The sequence below is a fragment of the Pongo abelii genome, chromosome 11 (assembly GCF_028885655.2).
Source record: "Pongo abelii isolate AG06213 chromosome 11, NHGRI_mPonAbe1-v2.0_pri, whole genome shotgun sequence".
Classification (NCBI taxonomy): Eukaryota; Metazoa; Chordata; class Mammalia; order Primates; family Hominidae; genus Pongo; species Pongo abelii.
In genome coordinates this window covers 145,242,716-145,258,788 of record NC_071996.2, presented here as the reverse complement: position 1 = coordinate 145,258,788, position 16,073 = coordinate 145,242,716, and the positions used below count along the sequence as shown (strand labels likewise).

General features: G+C 47.7%; 1 protein-coding gene across 1 annotated transcript in view; it reads left to right on the top strand.

The window, feature by feature from the left end:
• THAP4 (THAP domain containing 4) overlaps positions 1 to 13,602 on the top strand; it is a 52,557-nt gene extending 38,955 nt beyond the window's left edge. Inside the window, exon 6 of the mRNA XM_002813095.4 lies at positions 13,283 to 13,602. Coding sequence (XP_002813141.3) covers positions 13,283 to 13,402 — 120 coding nt within the window. The 3' untranslated portion in view covers positions 13,403 to 13,602. The remainder of the gene's footprint in view (positions 1 to 13,282) is intronic.
• The last annotated feature ends 2,471 nt before the right edge of the window (positions 13,603 to 16,073 follow it).

Here is a 16,073-nt window from a genome sequence, read left to right as displayed (position 1 = left end):
GAGGTTGCAGTGAGCCGAGATCATGCCACTGCACTCCAGCCTGGGCGACAAGAGTGAAATTCCATCTTGGGAAAAAAGAAGTTTCCCTCAGTGATGGACTGACAGACCCCACTTATGATGGTCAGGCCATAAGATTGTAATGGAGCTGAAAAATTTCTCACTTCATGAGTGAAAGAAGCCGTCTAATGTAGCACAATTACTTTTTAAAAATAAAAATATGTTTATAAATTTAATGCAGCCTAACTGTACTGTATTTATAAAGTCTATGGTAGTGTACAGTCATGTTCTAGACCTTCCCATTCACCCACCACTCACTCACTGACTCATCCAGAGCAACTGCCAGTCCCGCCAGCTCCGCTCATGGTGCATGCGCCAGACAGGTGGACTTTTTGTTGTTGTTGTTGTTTTTGAGACGGAGTCTCGCTCTGTGGCCCAGGCTGGAGTGCAGTGGCGCAATCTGGGCTCATTGCAAGCTCCGCCTCCCGGGTTCACTCCATTCTCCTGCCTCAGCCTCCTGAGTAGCTGGGACTACAGGTGCCCGCCACCATGCCAGGCTAATTTTTTATATTTTTAGTAGAGATGAGGTTTCACCGTGTTAGCCAGGATGGTCTCCATCTCCTGACCTCGTGATCTGCCCACCTCTGCCTCCCGAAGTGCTGGGATTACAGGCATGAGCCACTGCGCCTGGCCGACAGGTGGACCTTTTTATCTTTATTGTTTTTTCCCCAAATGTTTTGAAGGCAACAATTTAGATTTTTTTTTTCTTTTTTTTCTTTTTTTTTTTTGAGGCAGAGTCTTGCTGTGTCGCCCAGGCTGGAGTGCAGTGGCACGATCTCAGCTCACTGCAACCTCCGCCTCTGGGGTTCAAGCAATTCTACCTCAGACTCCTGAGTAGCTGGGATTATAGGCCCACGCCACCACGCCTGGCTAATTTTTGTATCTTAGTGGAGACGGGGTTTCACCATGTTGGTCAGGCTGGTCTCAAACTCCTGACCTCGTGATCCGCCCACCTCAGCCTCCCAAAGTGCTGGGATTACAGGCATGAGCCATCGCACCTGGCCTAAAAATCTTTTATACCGAATTTTTACTGTACCTTTCCTATGTTTAGATACACAAATACTTTGCATTGTGTTACAGTTGCCTGTAGTATATAGTACAGTCTATATACTGTACATATACGTATACACGTAACTACATGCTGTGCAGGTTTTTCTAGCTAAGGAGTCATGGCTGTCCCAGAGAGCCGAAGTGTGAGGCGGCCATTCCATCTAGGTTTGTGTAGGTGCATGCTGTGATGTTTGCACAATGATGACATCACCAAATGGCACATTTCTCAGAATGTATCTGTCCTTAAGCAACCCATGGCTGTTTGTCTTTAAATCAGACTTCCTAATTGTATGATTGAAATTCTCTTTGGCCCTTTTTTTCTTCATCATCTGTCAGTTTGTGAGTTCTGTTACATAGTATTCCCACTCAACTGACCCTTATTTCTTGTTCATTAGAGGTAAACGGTCTCAACTCTTTTAACTGATTCATTTAGTTTTTAGCTCCATATTTAGCCATGAGATGTGTTGATTGCTCCCTCTTAACATTGCCGATTACGCCTTACTGACCGAGCGTCTGCTCACCGTGGATGAAGAAGATTCTGCTCCCGTACCCAAGACCCCAACTTGGTTCCCATGCATGTCCTACTCCCGCCTTCCCGGAGAGTGTGTGTCCTGATTTTACTGGGTTGCCACTGTTTCAGCCGAGTCCCCACGCTCACAGCCAGATCACGGGCTCCATGATGGCTGTTCCTTTTCCGCGTACCTTTTTTGAGTCAAAAATGTTATTTTTTTTGTTTGTTTGCTTAATGTTTACATGCTTATCCCTGAGTCAGCACCGTGCATTCTGCCGGTATCTAAAACTCACCTTGGGTACTCAGATGTGATACCTGAATTCCACCTGCGGAACTCTCAGAGCTGCTTGGTCTGCTCTGTTAAGAACAAGGAGTAGAGCTGCCGTCCTGAGACTCCCTCCCCACTACCCCCCCTTCTCCTGGAACTCCTGCAGTGGCCTTTTGTTTTCTAATCTCCCTTACTTTTTCCTCCCATCTCTTGCTCTGTTTTCTGGGAGGTGTCCTCGTTGTTGATGTCCAGTAGTTGTATGGAAGACTTTGTTTTGCTGTTGAACTCATACTCCATGAGCCCCCTTTGTCTTCCATGCACCTCATTCTTGGCGTCCTGTTCTCATTTCATTCATGGACACAACAATTTCTCTACCTCCCCAAGGACATTAATGGTAGACTTTGGTTTTCTTCTTCCTCCACCATACCTGTATTCTTTCCAAGTTGCCTTTTTTTTTTTTTTGAGAAGGAGTCTTGCTGTGTCGCCCAGGCTGGCATACAATGGTGTGATCTCAGCTCACTGCAACCTCCGCCTCCCGGGTTCAAGCGATTCTCCTGCCTCAGCCTCCCAAGTAGCTGGGATTACAGGCATGCGACACCATGTCTGGCTAATTTTTGTATTTTTAGTAGAGACAGGGTTTCACCATGTTGGCCAGGCTGGTCTCCAACTCCTGACCTCAAGTGATCTGCCCACCTCAGCCTCCCCAAAGTGTTGGGATTACAGGCGTGAGCCACCGCGCCTGGCCTTTTTTTTTTTTTTTTTTTTTTTGAGACAGAGTCTCACTCTTGTCGCCCAGGCTGGCGTGCAGTGGCATGATCTCGGCTCACTGCCACCTCTGCCTCCCAGGTTCAAGCAGTTCTCCTTCCTCAGCCTCCTAAGTAGCTGGGATTACAGGCTCGTGCCACCATGCCTGGCTAAATTTTATGTTTTTCGTAGAGACGGGGTTTCACCATGTTGGCCAGCTGTTCTCAGACTCCTGACATCAAATGATCCACCCTCCTCAGCCTCCCAGAATGCTGGGATTACAGGCGTGAGCCACCGTGCCCTGCCCCAAGTTGCTTTTAATTGTATGTTTGTTTGTTTTGGTTCTGGATTGCATCTTATAGGCCACCTTTAGATGTCTGGGGTCCCTTGGACCACCCCCAGCCAGGTTCACTGGGAGGCCTCATAGGACGTGGCAGGAGCTGACTTATTACAGCAGAAGGACATGGAGCACGGTCAGCACAGGGCAGGGCACGGGGCAGAGTCTGAAGGAAACAGGTGTGAGCTTCCAGCATCCTTTCCACGTGCAGCCCATGGGACGCGCTCCATTGCCCAGCATCGCATTGTAGCGACAGGAGTGAAATGTCCCAACCAGGGAAGCCCTTCAGAACCTCAGTGCCCAGGGTCATTCCGGGGCTGGTCTTGCAGCAGCCCCTGCCTGGTTCTTGCTCCCAGTGTCTGGGCACAGCTGAGGCCCAGAGTCTCATGTCACCCTCTGCCGGTAGAGGGAGGCACAGTTGCCTCGATACGGGGAGCTGGTGGCGGAAGCTGGGGAGTGACCGCTGCTGCCTTGTTTGTGTCCATGTTTGTTTGCCGTATACCTGTCACTCAGCATGTCTCATGTATTTCTTTTTTTCTTTTTTTTTTTTTTTTGAGACAGAGTTTTGCTCTTGTTGCGCAGGCTGGAGTGCAGTGGCGCCATCTCAGCTCATCGCAACCTCTGCCTCCTGGGTTCAAGGGATTCTCCTGCCTCAGCCTCCCAAGTAGCTAGGATTACAGGCACGTGCCATCATGCTGGGCTAATTTAAAATTTTTATTAAAGACGGGGTTTCTCCATGGTGGTCAGGCTGGTCTTGAACTCCTGACCTTAGGTGATCCACCCAGCTCAGCCTCCCAATGTGCTAGGATTACAGGTGTGAGCCACCACATCCGGCTGTCTCATGTATTTTTAACAGCTTTTTAAAGATATAATGCAGGGCTGAGCGCGGTGGCTCACGCCTGTAATCTCAGCTCTTTAGGAGGCCAAGGTGGGCATATCACCTGAGGTCAGGAATTCGAGACCAGCCTGGACAACATGGTGAAACCCCATCTCTACTAAGAATACAAAAAAATTAGCCAGGCTTGGTGACAGGCGCCTGTAATCCCAGCCACTGAGGAGGCTGAGGCAGGAGAATTGCTTGAACCTGGGAGGCAGAGGTTGCAGTGATCTGAGATGGTGCCACTGCACTCCAGCCTGGCGACCAAGCGAGACTCCGTTATCAGAAAAAAAAAAAGATATTCACATACTATTCAAATCGCTCAAAGTGTGCAATTCTGTGGTTTTTAGTATATTCACAGCACTGTGTACCCATCACTACAATTAATTTTAGAACATTTATCTTTTGTGGCACAATCATAACTCACTGCAGCTTCAATCCCCCTGGACTCAGGTGATCCTCCCACCTCAGCCTCCTCAGTAGCTGGGACTGCAAATGCACACCCCCACACCTGGCTAATTTGTTTGTTTTCGATTTGGGGTTTTTTTTAAGAGAGGTTCTCATTCCATCACCTAGGCTGGAATACAGTAGCACGATCTTGGCTCATTGCAACCTCCACCTCCCAGGCTTAAGCGATCCTCCCACCTCGCCCTCCCGAGTAGCTGGGGCCACAGGTGTGCACCACCATGCCCGGTTTTTTGTGTTTTTTTTTGTATTTTTAGTAGAGATGGGGTCTTGCCACATTGCCCAGGCAGGTCTTGAACTCCTGACTCAAGCAGTGTACCCACCTGGGCCTCCCAAGATGCTGGGATTACAGGCATGAGCCACCTAATGAGCACGGCTAATTTATTTGTAGTTTTGTAGAGACAAGGTTTTGCCATGTTGCCCAGGCTGGGCTCGAACTCCTGGGCTTAAGCAGTCCTCCGCCTTGGCCTCCCAAAGTGCTAGAATTACAGGCATGAGCCACGACCCCTGGCCAGAACATTTTTTATACCCCAAAAAGACACCTGGTACCCTTTAGCTGTCAGCCCCAACTTCCATCTCCCCCAATCCCTGGCTACCACTAATCTACCTTCTCTGTAGATTGCCTGTCCTGAGCATTTCATAGAATTGGGGCCATAGACTGTCACTTAGTGTAAGGTTTCCAGGGTGTATCCAACTTGGAGCGTGCCTCAGGCCTCAGCACTCATTTTCATGGCTGAATTATTCCATTGATGATGTGCTGTATTTTGTTTGTCCATTCCTCATTGATGGGCAAGTTGGTTGTCACTGCATCTTGGCTGTTAAGAAGAGTACTGTGCCTCGTGTGGTGACTCACGCCTGGAATCCCAACACTTTGTGGGGCTGAGGCGGGAGATCGCTTGAGCCCAGGAGTTCAAGACCAGCTTGGACAACAAAGCAAAACCTGTTTCTACAAAAAGTAGCCGGGCTTGGGGAGGCATGCCTGTAGTTCCAGCTACTTGAGAGGGTGAGGTAGGAGAATCGCTTGAGCCTGGGAGCCGGAGGTTGCAGTGAGCAGTGATTGTGCCACTGCACTCCAGCCTGGGTGACAGAGTGAGATCCTGTCTCAAAATAAATACATGAAATAATACTGCATTGCCTCTGAAACACATTTTCAAGCAAACCTGTTTTCAGCCTTCATCCACAGCCACTCGTAGAGACACTCAGGCCACGCCACAGAGCTTTTGTGGGGCGTAAGGCAGGCTGTTCGCCTGTCCCCGGTGCTGCATTCAGCCTCGGCCTTCCTGGGTCGGCTGTGTCAGGTCCCCGTGTGCGTCTCATTTCCAGCCCCTCACGTTCCGTGGCTGTGCCGCCTCCCCTCTTTCTCCTGTGGATTCACGCTGTGGACAGCGTTCCTTCACTGCCATTCCAGTAGGGGGCTGTGCAGGAGCCACAGCGCTGTCCTCACCCGGGAGGCCTCACCTCAGAGCTCTGTGCCGGGTTGCTGGGTGAGCAAGATTTTCATCTACATTTTACCTTTTTTTTTAATTTTTTACTTTTTATTTTATTATTACTTTTTTTAAGACAGAGCCTTGCACTGTCGCCCAAGCTGGAGTGCAACAGTGCGATCTCTGCTCACTGCAGCCTCTACCTCCTGGGCTCAAGCGATTCTCCCACATCGTCCTCCCAAGTAGCTGAGACTACGGGCGTTCACCACCACTCCCAGCTAATTTTTTGTATTTTTAATAGAGATGGGGGTCTCACTTTGTTGCTCAGGCTGGTCTCAAACTCATGGCCTCAAGTGATTGACCCGCCTCGGCTTCCCAAAGTGCTGTGGTTATAGGTGTGAGCCACCATGCCTGGCCAGTTTTTCCTTTTAAGATGCATGGTATTTGGGATTATTGTTTCTCTGTAGTGTGAGATAGCAGTCCCATTTTCCCTTTTTCCCCGTACAGACGTCCTGTGGCCCTTGTTAGGCACTGTAGCCCCGCTGACTGCTGTTTGGGGCATTTCCCCTCCTTGGCTGTCAGGATCGATGCTGCCAGCCATAGCGTCAGACACGGTGTCTGCATGTGGATGCAGAGGCACCCGGTTTTTCCCCCTCACTCTGGAGGAGTGGGCTGGAACCTCTTGAGAGCAAGGCTTGTATTGGGGAAGTGAGGCCTTCCCTTAGCTGCTCCGTGGCATCTGGGGGATCAGGCTGGGACGAGACGTGTGAGTGTCTTTACTGTATCTCTGAGTGTTGGTGGGCATGGCCCAGACTGCAGGCCCCACAGGGAGTAGCAATGCCTCCATGAGCTGTGTACTGAGCCTGGTGGAGCCTGTGAGCTGCCGAGGGTCCCTGGCCAGCTTGTCCCAGGGATAGCTTGTCACTCATGTCTGGTGACTGAGCAGTGGTGGCACACCCCAGGGGAGAACTGAGCTTGTTGGAAGAGGCTCGTGTGACTCTTTTTGGGAGGGCCTAAGGGGTCCCCAGGCTCCCACTGACCTGCACATTCCCTGTACTGTGTGTGTCTGTGCTTTGTAACTGCAGGGCCCCGTGCAGTCTGTGCAGCACGTGCCTTGCAGCAGCCGTGAGACGAGGCAGGTCCAGGCCCAGGCCCCATTTTACAGTGAGGCTCAGAGAGGCCCCCAGCCTGGCAGAGCCTCCTTGCTTCCTGCCTTGTGTGGGTGGCTCTTGACCTAGCTTTGCAGCCTGGGCTGCCGCCGGTGACCTGTGAGCTTGAGCATCTTTTCACATCGTTGCTGGGTCATCCTCCAGCGAGGTGCCTGTTCAGGTCTGGTGACCATTTCCACTGTGCCTTTTCTGGCTGACATGTCAGAGTTCTTTATATAATTTGAATAAAGCTCTTTGTTAGCTAAATGTGTTGCAAATAGCTTTTTCGGTCTGTGATTATCTTTTGAGTTTTACAAATTGTTTTTGAAGAACAGAGGTTCTGGATTTTATGTGGTTCAGTTTGCCAATCTCTTCCTTTATGGATTCTGTTTTTAATATCTTAGTTAAGCAGTCTTTCCTTACTAACAGGTCAAAATATGTATTCTGAATTTTTCTGGAAGCTTCACAGTTCAACCTAAAATCTTTCCTTTAGGTCATTAATCCACCTGGGATTGAGTTGTGTGTATAGTGTGAAGTGCTGTCCCCTCTCCTTGTTCTCAGATGAGGGCCAGCTGCCCTGCACCCTGCCTGAAGAACCTGGCCCCCCTGTTCACCCATGCAGCCACCCCCCAAGCCCCTCAGTATCCTTCATCGGGGTCTGCTTCTCACTCTCTCTCTGGTTCCAGGTGGTCTGTCAGTTCCTGTGCCAATACCACACTGTCTTCATTATCATGGCTTCTACTTTTTAAAAATCGCCTCTATTGAGGTGTACTTTATATGGAGCAAATGCAGACACTTCAAGTGTGCAGTTTGTTACGTTTAGACAAGCATATATAATCTTGTAACGCTGCCCCAGTCAAGACTGAGAACAGTCCCAGCGCCCTAGAAAGTCCCTGTGCTCCACAGGCAGTCCCCGCTGCCCTCTCACAGCCCCCGGCCCGGTTTCTGCCACTGCAGACCGAGCAGCTCTGAGTGTCCTACTACCCATTATCATCAGCCGAGCAGTTCTGTGTGTCCTAGTGCTCATCATCATCAGCCGAGCAGTTCTGTGTGTCCTAGTGCTCATCATCATCAGCCAAGCAGCTCTGAGTGTCCTAGTGCCCATTATCATCAGCTGAGCAGTTCTCAGTGTCCTAGTGCCCATTATCATCAGCCGAGCAGTTCTGAGTGTCCTAGTGCCCATCATCATCAGCCGAGCAGTTCTGTGTGTCCTAGTGCTCATCATCAGCCGAGCAGCTCTGAGTGTCCTAGTGCCCATTATCATCAGTGGAGCCACAGCACAGGCACTCATTTGTTTCCAGTCTCCTTTCCTCACTGAAACGCTCTCAAGATTCAACAGTTCTGCTGCATGTGCCACATCTGCTTGTTGCTGTGTGGTGGTCCACCAGTGAGTGTGTCAGTTTTGTTTATCCTTTCTGTTGATGGATGTTTATTTTATTTGTTTCCAGTTCCGGGCTATTAGGAATAAAGCTGTAAGCATGTGTAGACCTAACTTTGTGTGGACACATGTTTTTTTTTCCTCTTGGGTGCATACCTGGGATTGGAACTGCTGGGTTCTGTGGTAAGCACCAATCTCTTCCAGAGTGGCTGTGCCCCTTGACACCCCAGCAAGGTTGTCCCACAGCCTCGCCAAGGGTTGGCCTTTGAGTTTTATCCTGGCCACTACAAGGTGGTATTTCATTGTGATGTTAATTTGCACTTCCCTGCTGACGATGCTGCTCATCTTTTTGTTGTACTTATTTGCCACTTGTATTTCTTGTTGTGTGAAATGAACATTCAGATCTTTTGCCCATTTGTTTGAGTGTTTGTGTTATTCCTGAGTTGTAAGAGTCTGTTGTTTGTTCTGGGTATAAGTCCTTTATCAGGTGCACTTGCCAACACGATATTCCTATCCTGTGCCTTGTCTTTCTGTTTCCTAGACAGTTCCATTTGAAGAACCAAATGTTGTTTTTCTTTTTTTCGGGTTTTTTTTTTTTTGAGACATTGTTTGCTCTTGTTGCCCAGGCTGGAGTGCAGTGGCGTGAGCTCAGCTCACTGCAACCTCCATCTCCCAGGTTCAAGTGATTATCCTCTCTCAGCCTCCCAAGTAGCTGGGATTACAGGCTTCCACCACCATGCCGGCTAATTTTTTGTATTTTTAGTAAAGACAGGGTTTCACCATGTAGGCCAGGCCGGTCTCGACCTGACATCAGGTGATCCACCCTCCTTGGTCTCCCAAAGTGCTGAGATGACAGGCGTGAGCCACCATGCACAGTCTAGAACCAAATGTTTTAATTCTGTTACCATTTTTTCTTCTCTAGTCAGTGCTTTTTGTGTCCTGTCTTAAAATTTTTCACCTAGCCCAGGCAGCAAAGATTTTCACCTGCATTTCTTCAAAAAGTTTTATAGTTTTACTTTAAGATATATGCTATTTGGAATTGCTATTTCTAGATGGTATGAGGTAGTAGTCACGTTTTTTCCATTTTTTCTCATAAAGATACCTTGTTTCCAGCACCATTTGTTGAAAAGAGAACCCTTAACTTATTAAAGTATGTGGTGCATTTGTCGAAAATCAACTCACTTTGTGTGTGTGGTTCTTCCCCAGGACTCTCTCTTCTGTCCCACTCTTCTCTATTTCGGTCTTTATACTGTTACCATGCTGTCTTGATCACTGTAGCTTTATACTGAATCAGGTGATAGAAGTTACCCAACTTTTCTTCTTTTTCTTTTTTCCAAAATTGTTTTGGTTATCCTAGGACCCTTTGCATTTCCATATGAATTTCAGAATCAGCTTGTCAGTTTCTAGAAACATTTTCATTGGAACTACTTGAATTTCTAAATTAATTTGGGAAGAAGTACCATCTTAGGCAAACTGAGTCCTCCAATCCAGTGCCATGGTAAGGTGCTCCATTTATTTAGATCAGTCTCATCCTATATTTTCTTGTAGTTTTCAACGTATTAGTTTTGTACACATTTTGTTAAATTTATTCCTACGTATTTTGTGGTTTGGGATGCTATTAGAAATGATTTTTTAATTTTCCAGTTATTTGTTGCAAGTATATAGAAGTACAATTAGCTGTTGTATATTGATCTTGTATCATGTGACTTTGTTAAATTCATTCATTTCTGTAGTTTCTTTCTTTTCCTTCTTTTCCTTCCCTCCCTCCCTCCCTTCCTTCCTTCTTTTCTCTCCTTTTTTCTTTTAATAAAAACAAGGTTTTCTATGTTGCCCAGGCTGGAGTACAGTGGCTATTCTCTAGTGATTGTTTTCTTTTTTTCCTTTTTTTTTTTTTTTTGAGATGGAGTTTCTCTCTTGTTGCCCAGGCTGGAGTGCAGTGGCGCGATCTTGGCTCACTGCAACCCCCACCTCCCCGGTTCAAGTGATTCTCCTGTCTCAGCCTCCCAAGTAGCTGGGATTAAAGGCATGTGCCACCACACCCGGCTAATTTTGTAGTGATTTTTTTTTTCTTTGAACAGGGTTATTTAGAGATATGTTACTTATTTTCCAAATATTTGAGAATTTTTAAAATAGATTCTATTGCTCAGGATTTTTCATTCAATTCTATAAGGCCCAGACAACATACCCTCTAATATTTTAGTCTGTTAAAAAATGTTGGAGACTTATTTTATGCCCTAGTATATGGCCCAACTTCATGAATATTTCACGTACACTTAACGAATGTAGCATTCAATAGTTATAAAAGTCCCCTCCGCAAGCTGGAAACCCTGGGATGCCAGTGTCATGGCTCAGTCCAAGTCCAAAGGCTTCAGAACCAGGGAAGTCAGTGGTGTCACTCTTGGTCCCGGGCCAAAGGCCTCAGAGCCCTGAGGAGAGAGGAGGTGCTGGTGACATCTGGGAGTCCAAAGGTCGGGGGGCCTGGAGTTGTCCAAGGACGGGGGAGGAAGAGTGTATCCCAGCTCCAGCAAACAGATGGACATATTCGCCTTGTCTTTGTTTTTATTTTATCTGGGCCCCCAGCCTATTGGATGGTGCCCACCCTCATGGAGGGTAGATCTTCCTCACCTGGTCAGTCACCTCTGGAAACATCTTCTCAGACATACTCAAAATAATCCTTTACCGGGTTTCTAGGTGTTCCTTAATCGGTCATCTTTGACCTTTGACACCTAAAATTAACCATGACACCCACACCCACCCCTGGCTGCTTTCAGGTTTGTATTGTCTTGCCTTTGATTATCAGCCAAAGTTTTGCTGTGATATAATTAGAATTTGTGGCTTGATATATTTTGTTAGGCTCAGAAAATTGGCTGTGATCTGTTCAAATATTGCTGTGTTCTGTTGTCTTTCCTATCATCTTCTGGGTCTCTGGTTACACATGTGTTCAATCTTTTGCAATTTTCAATGTGTCCCTTATGCTTTCATCCGTATTTTCCATTATTCTCTAAGCTTCAATGTGGATATTTCCTACTGATCATTTTCCATTTTACTAATCCCTTCTTCATCTGTGTCTAATCTGTTTATTTCATTATTGGGGCCTTAATTTGAGTTATTATATTTTAATCTTTTTGATAAATTCTGATTATCTGCAGAAATTCTCCATATTGTCTTCTAATAACTCCAATATTGGTATCCCTTGGGTGAGGGTGGGGGAGGTGTCTATTTCCTGTTTTTTCTTTTGATCTTATCTCTTAGTAACCTAAGGAGTTTTTCTTTTTTTCTTGGATTCTAGACATTATGTATGAAAAATTGTAGAGATGACTTGAGGCTTCCTTTGATGTTATCCTCACCAAAGAGCAGTTCTGTGCTTCTGCCTGTCAGTCAAGGATGGACAGCTCATGTTCAGTAGAGGCTGAGCTGGTTTGAAACTGGACTTCCCAGCCTGTTTCTGGTTAACTCTTACTCTTGGGATGGGACCCTTCAGGGACTGCACCCAAAGCTGGGGTGCTTTTTTTTTTTTTTTTTGAGATGGAGTCTTGCTCTGTTGCTCAGGCTGGAGTACAGTGGCGCGATCTCAGCTCACTGCAAGCTCCGCCTCCTGGGTTCACGCCATTCTCCTGCCTCAGCCTCCCGAGTAGCTGGGACTACAGGCACCTACCACCACACCCGGCTAATGTTTTTTTTTTGTATTTTTAGTAGAGACGGGGTTTCACCCTGTTAGCCAGGATGGTCTCGATCTCCTTACCTTGTGATCCACCTGGCTCAGCCTCCCAAAGTGCTGGGATTACAGGCGTGAGCCACCGTGCCCAACCTCGGGGTGCTTTTTTTCTTTTTCTTTTTTTTTTTTTTTTGAGACAGAGTCTTGCTCTGTCACCCAGGCTGAAGTGCAGTGGCATGATCTCGGCTCACTGCAACCTCCACCTCCAGGGTTCAAGCAATTCTCCTGCCTCAGCTTCCCGAGTAGCTGGGACTACATGTACGTGCCACCACGCCCGGCTGCGCCTCTCCTAGATGGACACTGAATTCCAGTGTTTGTCCCTCCAGCTCCATGAGTCTGAGAAGGCCCCACTCAGCTTCTCAGCCTCTTAGCTACCACATCCCTCTCAGCCTCCACCCCTTGAACCCCTTGACTTCCAGGCAGCAAAAGCATCAGGGCCAGTTGCTCCAAATTGGATCTCACCTCCACACTTCCTTCTCTTTGGGGTGCTGGTCCTCGCTGACTTGGTGGTTCTCTGACACCTTTAAAGAAACTTCTTAAAACCTGGGTTGTTATCTGCAAGAGGGTCGGTCAGTTACAGAGTAGTCAGCTGTGGCCATAAGCAGAACTCCGTTTCATCCACTTCTGGTGCCCCCCCACGTGACCCCCCACACGTCTGGGGCACTAGAGAGATAGTGCCCATCAGATAATTGTCTTTTGACAGTGGTCACTCTCACAATCTGCCGGCAAACGTTCCGGGCATATAGCACTGACTCATTCGGGACTTAGCTGCCATAGGCTTGGATTCTTGTTGGAAACAGCTGCTATAATTTATTCTGATGAATTACTGTTCCAAAGATGGTATTTTTGAGCTTTCCAAGAACACACTGGACATCAGTTCTAGTTACAGTGAAAGTGGGAGGCAGTGGAGAAGGGAAGCATTGGAAGCTCAGCACTTGTCTGATCAGGTATATAATTTGTAGAGACCAAAAAAAGGTGACTTCTCCCATCCAAGTACTAACCAGGCCCGACCCTCCTTAGCTTCCGAGGTCAGACGAGATCGGGTGCGTTCAGGGTGGTATGGCCATCGACAAAAAAGGTGACTTCTAAATAAACAATCCCTGTGTTCACCTGGTGGTCTTCTGGAGGCAGCTGAGGGGCACCTGGATTGTGACATGCCCAGGGGCCCTGGGCTGTGTGTCTATCCTCCTCTGGCAGGTGCCTGGCTCACAGCCCGTGATGAGTGTGTGGCATGCAATGGGCACACAGGCATTAATTGAATCTTTTGAAGATAAAACTAAGGTATTTTTGTTTCATTCTCCTGCTCAGATTACCCGGAAGTTCAGGCTGAATTCTGAAGGCAAACTTGAACAGACAGTCTCCATGGCAACCACTACACAGCCAATGACTCAGCATCTTCACGTCACCTACAAGAAGGTGACCCCGTAAACCTAGAGTTCTGGAGCCCTCAGGAGGGCCTGGCTACTGTGTCTCAACGGTTCGGCTCCTCGGCAGACAGTCCCTGCAGCAGAAGTGGGTGTGGCCGTGAGCCTCTGCGGGCTCAAGAGTGTTGTCCAGATGTTTCTGTACTGGCATAGAAAAACCAAATAAAAGGCCTTTATTTTTATGGCTGAGGATTTTGAATATTATCACTTGTGTAGGCTGTACGTTTTTTTTATCTGCTGATGTTTGTTTTCCAAAGTGTTCCCTAAGAAATTAAGAAGGGGGCTGGGCGTGGTGGCTCACGCCTGTAATCCCAGTACTATGGGGGACCAAGGCTGGCGGATCACCTGAGGTCAGGAGTTCGAGACCAGCCTGACCAACATGGAGAAACCCCGTCTCTATTTAAAATACAAAAAATTAGCCAGGTGTGGTGGCGCATGCCTGTAATTCTGGCTACTCGGGAGGCTAAGGCAGGAGAATCGCTTGAACCCAGGAGTTGGAGGTTGCAGTGAGCCAAGATCGCACCACTGCACTCCAGCCTGGGAGACAAGAGCAAGACTCTGTCTGGGAAAAAAAAAAAAAAAAAGAAATTAAGAAGGGATGAATCTCTTTCCTTTTCTTTCTTCTTACGGTTTTGACAAGATCTAAAATATCTGTAAATCTTCTATAGAGTTGGCCAGGCGCAGTGGCTCACGCCTGTAATCCCAGCACTTTGGGAGGCCAAGGCGAGGAAATGGCTTGAAGCCAGGAGTTTGAGACCAGCCTGGGCAACGTGGCAAAACCCCATCCCTACAAAAAAAAAATACAAATATTAGCCGAGTATGGTGGTCCATGCCTGTGGTCCCAGCTACTCAGAAGGCTGAGGTGGGAGGATCCCTGGAGCCTGGGTGGTGGAGGTTGCAGTGAACCAAGATCACACCACTGCACTCCAACTTGGGCGACAGAGCAAGAACCTGTCTCCAAAAAAAAAAAGATGGCAGTCATTTTTTCATTACTTTTAAAGAGCCGAGTCTATATTTTCCTACAGATGGAGCGTTCCCAAGAGGCTAGCTGTGATTTTAACATCATGTAAGTTTTAGTTTGTAACTCTGTAATACAGCTTTTGTTTTTGTGGGGTTTTTTTCACTATGAAAGTTTCCATACATACACTAAACCCTTGTACCTGTCACCCAGCTTCAGCACCTGCCAGCATTTTGCCCAAAGCTCTTCCATCTTTTCCTCCCCCACTTCTGCGGGAATACACGTAAGCAAATTCCAGACATATTGTCACTTGCCCCTAAATCCTTTGGTATGCATCCCAAAACAACACAAAGCCATTTTCTTTCTCTTAACTCATCACCATATCAGAAGTCTCACCAGACACATGGAGACCAGGCTACATGGGTGTTGGGAAGCAGAGTCAGAAGAGGTAGCACATAGGCCACGCAGGGTTAACATCCAGGGTAGCAACCGCAGGTACCACCTCCAGGGCTTGGGGACAAAAAGTATTACCAGGGTGGGGTTTCAGGGACCTCAGAGCTTAGAGGATGTGCTTGGTTCTCGCAAGAGGGGCAGGAGGGCCTAGGACTGTACTCCAGGAGCCAAGGGGGCACCAAGGGACCTGGTGGCTGGGCTCAGAACTGTCTCTGCTCCCAAAGTGATGCTGAAATAACCTGGGAACACCAGGGAGGTCCCAGCCCCAACTCCTGCATCCCAGGCTCCTGCACACCCAGCCGGAAGGGAGTGTGGGAGGGCAGCACTCAGGGCAGGGCACAGACAGGCCAAGAGACAAGAAGTCAATAACTGACGGCACAGTGCTGTTTTCACAAAATGCGTAAGAATTCTGTAATGTTCTCTAACACTCAGTCCTATTCGTATTTCCCTTACTGCCTCAGAAATATCCTCATATGATCGGATTATCAAAGCTTTATTCACGTTTGTGTTTAGCTACAAAGTCTTTTAGGATCCTTTTGATCCCAAAAGTCCCCCTCTTCCCTCCCCTGTGCCCTTGACTTGTTGGTGAAGCTGGTCACTTGTCCTTGAAGGTGTCCCCAGTCTGGACTCAGCATCCTCCTTGTAGTGTTTAACTTGTTCCTCTGTCCCCTCTATATCCTGTCGTCTGGAAGTTGGATCTAAAGTTGTGGCTGGAATCACACCCGGGCGGTGCTCAGTTCCTCATGTCCGATTGTGTCACTTTGTTGAAGCATTAATAAGCTTGGATGGCGATAGCCTGACCCCTTTATCGTCAGTTTCCCATCAACTGTTCCCCTGACAGTTTTGCTACCTGTGGGTGACCATTGCTAGAACCAGAACCTCCACTGGGACTGCAGAATTCTCGTCTTCTGTCTCATTAGAAGGACATTTAGTGGCTGGAATTCTCTCAGACCTTCCCTTTATCCATTAGGGTAAGTCAGGTTACCCTGAAGTGCGTTCATACTAGAAAGGCAGCATAAGCACTTCATTATTTCCCCTTTAATGATCAATTTTTGGAGTAAGAATGTCCTGGCACCCTCCAGTGGTGCCAAAGGACTGAGAGTTCCTCACACCACTGCACTTACCCTTCCCGCTTCCCTCCTCATGTTATGAGCTTAATACTTTCATATATACAGTCTGTCCTCACTATCCACAGGGGTGCGTTACAGGACCCACATGGATACCAAAATCAGATGCTCGAGTCCCTTGTATAAAATGGCATGGG